The sequence below is a fragment of the Homarus americanus genome, unplaced genomic scaffold (assembly GCF_018991925.1).
Source record: "Homarus americanus isolate GMGI-L3 unplaced genomic scaffold, GMGI_Hamer_2.0 scaffold34345, whole genome shotgun sequence".
Classification (NCBI taxonomy): domain Eukaryota; kingdom Metazoa; phylum Arthropoda; class Malacostraca; order Decapoda; family Nephropidae; genus Homarus; species Homarus americanus.
The window spans coordinates 1,420,211-1,432,500 of NW_024736072.1; the positions used below are offsets into that span (position 1 = coordinate 1,420,211).

A 12,290-nucleotide genomic window follows, 5' to 3' on the forward strand; every position below is an offset into this window, starting at 1 on the left:
AACGGAGTAAATATCAAGAAGGTTGTGCTCTAATATTTTTATTTTTATACAGTGGTCCTCGGTTAACTAATTACCTACCATAAGAATCTTCAATTCGTTAACGAAAAAATTGATTCACCAAAACTCTAACGACAAGATATTTTGGCTATGCAGCGCTGGTAAACTAGTCCGCCAATACAGTAATCGGTTCTAGGCTTACATTTTTTCCATTGGAGTAAATATCAAGAAGGTTGTGCTCTTTAATATTTTTGTGCTTTTATATTAAAATTATTAGTCATTTTAACATTTAACATAATTGATAATATATGCAGTAAAGGGAACTATTTTTTGGTGCGCCCATCAGCCACTTCACTCACCCACCAAGGCGTCTGTTTAACTCTCTGTACAGTGGAGGAAACATCTTGCTTGTGGGTCTCTTGAACACAGAGTATTTTTACATTTTTTACAGTACAATTATTGGTCATTCCGAAATTTATTTAACACATTGATAATATATAGTGCAGTGTTGATTTAAATAAAATAATCTTTAATTTGCTAGTGAATTTAAAATTTTAGTGGTGAAATTACTGTATTGAATCCAGCATGGGTCAAAAGAAATCTAGAAAGGCGATTTCAATTCAAGTGAAACAGGAAATTATTAGGAAACATGAAGAAGGCATTAGAACAAATGTACAAAGTAAAGAATATGGCAATTATGGCATGACGGCATATCCTGCTCACTTGGGTTAGTTATATCCCTGTGAAAAAGCCATAATTAAGAGCAACACACTGCATTACTGTACAGTACTCAAATACACAAAGCTAATGGACTAAAAATTTTATCTCTTGTGCAAACTATATGATGTTTATACTCAAATTAATTGATATCTTCCAAGGATTCCAACAATGTAAGTTATATTCTGCTAAGTCAAGTCAGTGCCATTTTGGAAGAGAAAAACTTCAAGCCTAAAACCACCCTCTAAAATTCTCATTGCCTTCTGGCTGGGAGGTGAGGTATTGACAGCCAGGAGGGTAGATTACTGATTAGTTGTCAGTGGCAGGGGGCAGGGACTCATGATTATGCAATTGAGGGAGTTTAATTTTTTTGCCTATAAAATGCTACGGACAACTTAGCAGAATATAACTTGCACTACTGGAATTCTTGTAAGATAGTGGTTAATTTGAGTATAAACATACCATAGTTTGCATCAGTCATAAAAATTTTAGTAATTAACTTAGTACATTTGAGTACAGGTTGTGATAATTGTAATTATTTTTCCACAGCTTTCATAGCATTGCTGTTGACTTTTAGTCAGTGTGGAACATATCCTAATTTTTCCCTTTAGATTAAGTATTCACCATCCAATGAAGGGTTTCTTGTATGACTGCCTGGAGGCCAGATAAACATCAACTGTTGAGGAGCGCGTAATTGGGAATCTTTTCCGCATATATTATATTAAAATTTGATTACATGTAACAATGGCACCATGCATTACTCTCTCCCCTCACGCCCTAAGGCAGGGAGGGGAGCGCTAAAGACTGTAGAGACCTTCACGGCCAGTACAGTAGTGGAAGTTGTCAGACGTAGTACACTACCTCCCTTGCACCCCATTCAACCCATAGTCCAATCCGTGGAGAGGCGAGGGCAGCGTTGTTTAAACCCAAGTAGTTTAAGGGTTATGCGTACATAATGATGTTTAGATGTGCATATAGCTATTTATACTATATGTACTGTATTTTGCACACTTTGGGAACCAGCATGAAAAATTCGCGAATTTTGCTTCCTCGTGGGGTCCATTTTACCTTATCCTTGCGAGCTTTAAGGGAATACTATTGGAATAACTATTGGTTAAAACTAATGGTTTATTGCTTTAAGTATGGTATGTAGTGGTGTAAGGTAGATGATTTTATGACTGGTGTTCAATACATCAAACCTGTTCTGTGTAGATATATTTATTTATACTGTACCATCCTAGTACTGAAGCTATAATAGAAACATCATATTAGTTATTATACCAAACCTACTCTACCCTTCTAACTTCTTGACAGGTTGCAGGCAGGTAGTGTTGCTGCCATTTAACAATTAAAAATCATTATGAGTACATACATGGTATATTTTTGGCACAGAAAATAATTGTTTTCTTTCCAATTGCCTATAATAATGACTGAGATACAGTATATATAAAATTTAAATTCAATTTCAAATAGGTGTTGAAAATTATTATTGAAACACTAACATTAAGCTAAAATTTGGTATCATATGGACATACATCCCACACGATACAAACTCTTCACCAGGAGCCTACTCACCACAGTGATGACCGTTGAGAGTTACACGTTATTTACGAACAGTCTATTTAAATATATAATTTCATTGTATGATGTATAGCTCCTCGGGTGACTTGTGTCAGGATGTATTAAGATGAATGTACACTCGGTAAAAAACTATCTATACAATTCTTGTACGAAACAAAGGTTCTTGATAACGCCCATGAGGCATACTGTTTTTCACCAATAATATTGCAAAGAACTAATTTTATATTTTGAATGAAATAACTAAATTAGGCCTACAATAATAGGTAGGAAATATCTCACAATCACGCCTACCAACCCCAGTGAGACAACAGGATTGTTCAGTTTGAAATTCATCGGAACCCTCCTGAAAGATACTTCTTTCACAGAGCGTATATACATAAAAATTCTCTATCCCTCTCTCTCCGTTCATCCAAAATAAATGCAGCAACCAAGTGTATGGTTATTTCTATCAATAAATCATTTATTATTCATCATATTATCCTGTGAATATGAATAATTTGCCCCAGAATTTGAATAAGAATGCAAATACTGTACAGTACTGTACTTGGATATCTAATAGTACTGTATTTAAATACAAATACTGAATGAATACCCTGAAATGCTGTACAGTATTCGAATGCATTCATATACGAATACTCCATCCCTGGTAATAACATAATAAACAAGTGTCCTGTACCTCAAACTGCCTAGTGTTGTGTATTTCACACTCCCTACCTCACCCCACTGCACTTAACACGCTTTCTCGACTTCCTAGCCCCAGTGATGCCAACCTGTGGTAGACACGTATTTCTTTACTGTTTATCATATCATGCATGACCAGTTTGTAAGTTTAGAATTGTTTTTTAAATTTTCAAAAACATACTTGCACGGGACTGTGTATGCCTACCTCTGCCCAGTGCCCGGGAGTTCATACTTAAATTATATGCATGGCCAGAAATGCCTGAGGTAGGTTATAACACTTATTACCATAAACTAAGTAAGATATAGCCAGTTACTAACACCATCCACTGATTAGCCAACGGTTTCTTACCTGTGTTAAGTTAACCCTTATATTTTACTGCTACTTATTTTTTCTAGGAATGCCTCTATAATTTAATTAAATTTAGGTCTCAGGAAAATTCTGAAGAAAAATAACAAGTAAATGGATGAACTGTGATTAGGAATGCCATAGAGGCAATTTTATTGGTGATTGCAAAAATTAAAATCAACAAAGAAAAAAGGGAAATTGTGTTATACACTGCAATAAGGCCTAATACTGTATTCACAGATAAGCACATAGAACTTATAAACACACAGAAATACACTGTGAAGTACTTGGAAACATTTGTTGCACTTTATTGCTCTTTTTTCCCACTTTTCACTATTTTACCATTTTATTAACTTGCATCTATTAGTCAGACTCCTAAACACAATAACAATTAGCATTTTCATTAGTAAAATAAAAAAAAAATAACCTTACCACTTTTTATGGTTCAAATAAGCCACCAAAACTGGCAGGAAGGCATCACATGTGAAAAAAGTGGGTGAGGGAGCTGCAGCACTCATTGCCATACTCCACATTTTTACGAAAAAATTTGCAATTCTTCTCACATGACTTCCAGTGGGTAACTGAGACCTCCTGCTGCATGGCAACTGCTCCAGTGTTGAGTCTGAAGACTGGCTTTTCACTCAAACATGATAGTTCCATTCAAACAATACTGAAACTTAGGGCCACCCATGGCCTGGAACAGTCTGTGGAGTGGTCTCCCAGGGGACCTGAAGCAGTCTATGGGGTGATGATTAAATTTGCAGTTTAAGGGTACCAATTCATTTTACAAAATAAAAAATATATTCTTAACTTCTAATGCTTAATGACATTAAAAGGCACCTTTAAAAATTAACCTCTCAAAACTAACCTAGTTACAGGTTTGGTTTTCAAGAATTGACCTCATATTTCTCAACACCATCTCCATTAAAAATGGTTGTACTGTAATATGTTACCAGTACTGTAGTATACAGTTAGTTCTCATTTATAGCAAATTCACATACACAATTGCTTCCAGCTGAGAAACATCAATGATGCAGAGACATGTCAGTTGACACATGATTGTATGAAGGAGAACAGCACATATACTCATTACCATTTTTATATTTATTACACTGGAGAGCGGCAGTCGAGTGGATACAGCTCTCGTCTCCTCTTCCATGGGTCAATGGTTCACCCACCTGTAAATGGGTACCTAGAGCAATATCTCCACTAGCCAGAAGCCCTCTTAACTGGAACTCTCCAATAGCTGGAATTGAAATTTTCCGAGGGGCATATTTTTTGGAAATCCCACAAAATTTTCCCAGTACCCGGAAAATTTCTGGATGGAGAATTTTTTCCGACTTTGAGAGATGAAATCCTGCATCATTCTGGAAAATTCTGCAACCTGGAAATTTTTCGGGGATGAGGGATTTTTTTCCAGCTTTGAGCAAGTTGTCTCGTTACACAGAAATCTCATGCCTGTAAGTGCTTTGTACCAATTGTTCCAGCTAACAGAGATATCACTTGCTGTATATAGCTTGAGGAAGTGAATGTAGTTAAGTGCAGTACAGTATCAGCCATGCTGCCTCCTTGTGCACCAAAGGCTTAGTACAGTAAGTCCTCGTATAACGTCGGCCCGCTTATCGTTGTTTCGGTACTATAGTACATCGCTAATATTTAGATACTAAAAATTCGTTTAACATCTCAATGACTAAGTACAACGTCATTTTGCGTCATCATGGACTACTTTGTACGGTGCATCACCCTCTCGTCTGGCAGCGCTACGCTCTCTCAGCTCGGAGCAGTGTCAAAGACTCGCCACCCTCCACCTCCATTCCCACCATACTCCTCCCCTCCCGCCTCCTCTGCTTCACTACCCACCACACACCTGCTCTACCACCTCTGCCCATCGGTGAGTACCAATACAAACTTAGTAGTTGTATATGTATGCACTATTTTCTATAGAAATGGCAATGATTTTCTGTATATGTAATGTATTTCATGGGACAAAGGGAGGCTCAGGAACATAACTCCTGCATTTTATCTATTTCTTATGGGGAAAATTGATCCGCTTAACATTGTTTCGCATAACGTCGCATTTATAGGAACATAATCCTGACGTTAAGCAAGGACTTACTGTATACAGTGTGCTGTACCCACACTGGCCCAAACAAGCAGTCATGCCTATGGAACCTACTTTCACTTTTTCACATTTTTTATTACATGCTTCTACATAAAATATATTTTTTTTATTTAAATATATATTGTACTGTAGCTGTAGTTAAAAAGAGTGTTAGGTGTTATTTAAATATGTTTTTTCCAGGTGAAAAATTTTGTCCATAGCAACACATCTCCAATTATATACTATAATGGATGTCAATGGGAAAATAGGTTTTGAGTTACAGTACAGTCAACTCTTCAGGAACATAACCCTCCCATTACTTGAGGGATGGCTGTACTGCACATACACTAAATAGCATTTACCCTCAGAAATGGCCCACTAATTGATTTACATAGTTACCTAATAATTACTTGTGCAAAGGAACCTGCCTATAGTTCCCCGCCCCGAATCAATCCCGGTCCTCTCTCACTTACAAGTTTATTTTGCTACTCAATGCATCATATTAATTTATCTGACAAGAACCTATCATTTAATGATCATATATCTACTTAAAGCTTTTATAAAAACAGTAAAATCTCTTAACAAATAATTAAATAGTGCCTTAATATTATCCTGGTTGCATTACAAATATTAATATGAAATTTGTAGCAAAACTATGTACAATGAAGGTACTTTCAATAGCATAAGAAAATCAGGCACTTAGCAATTTATAAAATATTATAAAAATGGGTCATATAAGAAGTCCATACACTCCTCCATACTAACCTTCCTCTCACACTACTCTTCCCACCTATCTCTACCCTACAAACTTAAACACATTTTTCTCCCTCTCTACTCTCATCTTTACTAATACACAAACTCTTCCATTACTACAGACAGTATAAACTCCTACAGTATACTAATACTGTACACAAACTCCATCACTTATACCCTTTGCCATACAATACTTACATACATAACTCCTACATCCATACTTAAATTCCTCCATCTACCTTCACACTCCTCCATACTAAGATGCATATAAATTTTTCCATTGTAACACGAACCTACAAATCCCCTCCTCATCCCCCCCCATTAATTTGTATAAAGCTACCAATCAACAAGAAACACTTCATACCTTCTACTGTCTCCCTCCTTCCTTCTTTTAGTTTCTTCATTTATATCCATTATTCCAATGTCAGCTGCCCCAGACTTTTTTCAACACATTTGCTTGTTCTGGTCTTCATCTCTTTGTTACTCCCAAGTCTCTTATGCCCTTTCCATCCACCTGGCAACTGTCTTCCTTATGCCAAATCTCTGCAAAACTGCTTTATCAATCTACCACATTCTATACAAAGTAACACTATCTTCTCTTTCTGAGAACTTTGCCACTATTCATTTTTTGCCTTTACAATGTACAATAAACATACAGTACTTTCTTAAAACTTTCTTTCATCACGCAAGAGTATCACAAAACTAATCTCAATGTCAACTTGATGTGAAATTTTAGGAGCTTCCTATATTTAACCTCCACCATATATATTAATGTAATTGGTTAGCTGCAATAGATAAAGGTGTGTCAACATGTTTGCCTCAAAAGTTTGGTGACAAAATGAGTGTGGCAACACCTAATTCCCCTTACAAATGCCAGTAATTTCCCAAAATATGAATTTGTTTCATAAAAAAAAAAACATAGTGATCTAGAGCAGTGCTACTCAAAGTGTGGTCCGCGGACCGGTGCCGGTCCGTGAGCCATCGTCTGCCGGTACGCGGAGAGTTTTCAGAAAAGAAAGAAACGATAGACACGTTCCACACCACGTGACACTGCCGGGACATCTGACTCAGTCTTTTTTTTTTTACATTTTCATTGTAGTTTTTATATTTATTATGGCTATATTTTTCATTTACTCACTCATGTTAAAAGTCATTGCTATGCAACTAACGAATGCGATATAATGAACAGCAAAACAGCGAACTGAAATACGTATAACAACACCTTCATGATGATGTGGCGTTTGACTCTGTGGGAACCACACCTGGGGATATCAATAGGGCGCATCACCTTGTGTTGCCAGAATTGCCACGTTTCTCGGCCACCAGTTACGCCATATCCACCCAAAACATAAATCTTTTTATTTTAAGTATGGTAGTTATTTAATTTCGGATAAAATAAATGTATGCATCCCATTAAAAGAAATGGCCGATTTTTTACTATGCGTGCCAGCCGTGAAGGGTGTCACACAGCTGGCAACCCTGCTATTCCACACGTGTGGATCAGCAGTCTGTGATGTCAGGTCACAGGTCAGTGGTTAGTTACCATCAAGAAGTGGAACAGAGAGCATCATACGGGTATCTGCGTGTTTGTCATTTGGGACCCCATCCCAACCCACTGATCTGAAAATGTAAGTACTAATAATCTTAAAGGCCGGTTCACACTATTCCTGTGTAAATTTGAAAAACAAAAAATTATTGTGGGACATATCTCAAAAGATTTTCCTGGGGGGGGGGCCTATAGGCCCCGGGATTGGCTCGCTTCGCTCGCCGGTCCGTGGCACATTGAAAAAAAAAACCATGCCGGTCCGCCACATCAGATAGTTTGAGAAGCGCTGATCTAGAGGACAGTTATTTTAGAATTGGAAAATATTACTTTTAAAACTTACAACTCCAACCTCCACCACAAACCAAAGGACTTTCATAATAAAACTGAAGTTGTCTACATTACATCCCATCCCATGAATACGTTTCTTATTATTAACAATTGTACATTGATGTCTCCCAAAAAACATGTCCTCAATATACAGGGAGCCCCCCCCCCCCACCACCCCAAGTTTGCGGATTTTTATTTCGCGGTCCTCTATTATTCTCAGGTGACACCCTGGATGTATCCAAGAATGTCTGTGGGTAGTTTTAAAGTTGCTGGCATTTTTGCAGCTGGGACAGGGAGCCATTCCTTCTAGAGAGAGGAATTTCCTTTACCTGTTTTGTAAATATGTGTGTGTAGACACACACACACACACAAAACATACAAATAAATAATAATTGGAAAATCCTCTCACAAATAATCAGAAACAAATTTATTAAAAATTTTGAGTCTACTCTCAAATCCATGCTTTATTACTTTATTAATAAAGCACGGACTTAAGGGTAGACTGTCACATTTTTAATAAATTTGTTTCTGATTATTTGTGAGCATATTTCCCATTATAATTTATTTGGATGTTTTGTGTGAGTGTGTGTTTACACATACAATGTACTATATACAATACAGGTAAAAGCAATAATTGTCCTAAGAGCAAACACTTAAAGGGAATATACATTTCTTTGTACACAAGTAAAAATGTACCACCTCCCCTCCCAGTCTGCAAATATTATTCGCGGACTTGGCGATTCGCGGACATTTTGAGAATCTAACCCACACGAATTTGCCCCCTGTATATACAGTATATTAGTTTGGAAAATTTTTTTTTTTTTAAAGATTCGCAACATTCTTCTCTCAGTTGTATAAATACATCATGAGGTTCCACGGCGAGCCCATAACCAGGCAGACTTACCCATGGCATTTGATTTACTACAGTAGTTCCCAACTTAACCTCAATATGTTGCCTCTTCATTAATCACTGGTAACTGTTACTATTATGTTTATGTTATTCTAAGTACAGTATACATATATTCATTATTGTATTTATGATTGAATTTTAGGGCCAAAAATTTTCAGCCTTGAATGTACAGGTATCTGAATTTAAAACATGGGTGTATGGGAAAACATGTTTCACTTAACGTAGGTCACTTTACATAACGTTTTTTGTTTCCCAGTTCTTTTATGTTACGTGAAGAATACTGTGTATACTTTTTATCTATTATTTTCACAGGAACATTTCTAGTTAGTATAAATGATATATTAACACTAATACTTTTCATAAACACATACAATACTTGAGTCAACAAAAAAAAATTGAGAAAGGATAAGACTATTGTGAGAATCACCTAACTTACCCAAGAATCAGTGATTCCCAACTTTGCCAACAACTGGAACCCTTTCACACTTATTTTTATTTTGCAGAACCTTGTACCTGTTATATATAATATATAAAATATTACATACAGAAGCTATACAACAGTAACTAAAAAATCTGGAGTGATGCTCATTAGTTGCAGGCACATAGCTGTGGTGATGCATCCAATTTATTTCTATATTTGGTTTTGGTATTGATGCAGCTTGAGAATCTGACCTCACACGTATAGGTTGTTGTAAAAGGCATGATATGTTTCATAACTCGTTTCATAATACTGTACTGTATGCATTGGAATATTAACGTAAAGGGCTTCATCCAAAACGGTAACATAAGAGTCCTTATCAATTGTTATTTAAAGGGTGGGATCAGTTTAAATGTCACAGATTTTGCTAATGTACAGTGTCTGAATCAATGAATGGATGATTGCACAGTCAGAGGGTCTGGCTGCTTGGAAAAATACACTCTGAAAATATTTCTTAAATGTTGAAAATAATGTTGCTGGTGCTGAATTACTTGACATTCTCGTTCAAGAAGTCATTAAGATTTGAAAAACATTCATTGAAGTTTTTGTGTAAGCATTCAATCCAAAAATCATCTTAAGGTGGAATGATTAAATTTTATCTTGATCATTCAAAATGTTGATATTTGGGCCTTGTAATGAGCTCACCTCATATATTGAAAATATATCTGGAAGACAGGCCAGTTTCTTAAGCCAGACATCATTATTGAATCTGGATGACAGAAAAAAATTTGTTTTATCAAAAATATTCAAATCTCATTTTGCAATTCATATATACATAAATGTATACTGTATTGTCATTACATATGTCATTTTCAATGACATATCACAAAATCTAATTAAAACAAATTTACACTCTATACTAAAAAAAAAAAATTTGACCATTTGGAGTCCACCACTCGCAACCCTATTCTAGGGTGTGCATCTTAAAAGACTGCAAAAATTCTAAGCGGGTATATATCACTTGTCATTTGGCGGAACCTCTTGCAGAACCCTGGAGTTCCATGGAATGCAGTTTGGGAATCACTGCCAAAAATGAAAGACACCCTGTTCAAAAGTGATTATGCAATGAAAAGTCAAATTGTTTTATATACAGAATTCAATATATCATTATTTTAGCTGTATTTGTCGACTCTACGCAGAGTATACCAATCTTGATAGACTGACTTACGGAGAGAACTTTTAATCAGCCAACACAAACATGGCTTGTGGCCATTTTTGGCCAGTCTCATTAAACATTAACTTATTTTCCTTGCATTAAAATTATACTTCAAAAGTAGCTACAGTTGATATGGTCATACATTATTCATTGTTAATTACCCAAATCTAGCTCGATACAGTGTAAGACAATCCGGCTTCCTTTGTTCAAAACTCCTTCTAAGGTACAGTATAATCTACCTTATACGTTCATCAGTAACCCAGATTAGTTTAATGTCTAAATTACGTTGGCGTACTTGAGCGAGAAGTTCTTGATACTCGTTCATGGTAGCTCCAGACATATGACACAAGCGACCTATACACCTAAGAGGATTGTCCTGCCGTAACAGACGACGTACTGTGGCCAACGTCACTGTTGTTGAAACATTAAACCACATTTCCTGAAATAATTGATTGGACAATTGAATATGTATAGGAATGTATATTGAATGAACATGAAAATGAAGTGCAAAAGAGAATGTTATTTGAAGAATTTGAAATAATGTAAGAATTAAAGAAACAATGAGTAAAAGTAATATTATAGGATAAAATTTGTAAATATTTTCTTTTTAATCATGACAAAATAAATGAGAGGTATTGTACATGTGCCAACACTGATTGATTTTATAATATATACAAAGTAGACTGTACAGATATACCTCACTATACGTTGCCTTACTTTACAATGTTTCACTTATAATATTGTTGATGAATTAGAGAACAAAATTACTATAAAAAAAAATTGATAGTGGAGTGCTACTTTTGGCAGCCTTAGAATACCAAACAACCACCAAATTCCTTCACCACGTTTCCTCTCCAGCACCAGTTTACACATTACCACTACATTCTCTTGATCTCGTCTGTTTACAGTGAGTAAAATCTTACCAAATCCCTGTATATTGGGTGGAAAATGCCCAGAAAGTGATATCTGTGCCTCTGATAAGAAACAACCAGGGAAAAGTATTAATTTTAGAGATTAAATTTGATGTTTTAGGGATTGCAGCTTTAGAGTTAATAAGTTAATAACCATTGATATTAACTCCTACAGGGGGTTGTACAAACAAGCCATCCAGCTTCTTAATAACTCCACTAATTCCTAACCCAGCCAGCGTTTCTATTCAGTTTCCTTAGCCAATTCCGGCTAATTTTATCTTATTAACATATCTGTATATATTAATCTAATTCAGGCATTTACCTGGTAATTAATATTTGGGTGAGAAATTTTTGACCAGAAATGTTCCCAAGGAAAGTAACCCCTATTTAAATCATTAGGTCTATGGTAAACATGTATTCACTCACTATACAGTACATTGTTTCATTTAACATCGCACTACGTATTCAAGAACACAATGTCCAAAGTATAGGGAGGTATACCTGTATCTGAGATGAGATTCCTTCATTCATGGTCAGGATGCTGTACATGGCAATTAAATAGAAATTTGGGATCTCCAGCTATAAAAAAATAAATAAAAAATCAATCCTACTAATCTCAGATAAGCATTGTTGATGAGGAAAATGTGTGAAGAATAAACTAGTGTGCAACAAAGTGTCTGGAACTGTGATATAATTCTAAGAACAGAAAGTTAGATCTGTCTGGTGAGTGACACATAGATAATATAGCAGGTTCTGGGCCATCTGAAACACTGGTGGAACATACAC

The 12,290-nt window shown here is 35.9% G+C and overlaps 1 protein-coding gene across 5 annotated transcripts in view; it reads right to left on the minus strand.

Annotated features, from left to right (window-relative positions):
- Window positions 1-12,290, minus strand: part of LOC121871910 — a 46,327-nt gene that overhangs the window by 9,048 nt on the left and 24,989 nt on the right. For 3 of the 5 annotated variants that reach the window (XM_042374510.1, XM_042374508.1, XM_042374509.1), the window contains one exon: window positions 8,884-11,032. The exons of the other annotated variants lie outside the window; for them this stretch is intronic. In XM_042374510.1, the coding sequence (XP_042230444.1) occupies window positions 10,829-11,032 (204 nt within the window). In that variant the 3' untranslated portion in view covers window positions 8,884-10,828. Of the gene's footprint in view, window positions 1-8,883; window positions 11,033-12,290 lie in introns of those variants that run through there. 5 annotated transcript variants of the gene reach the window in all.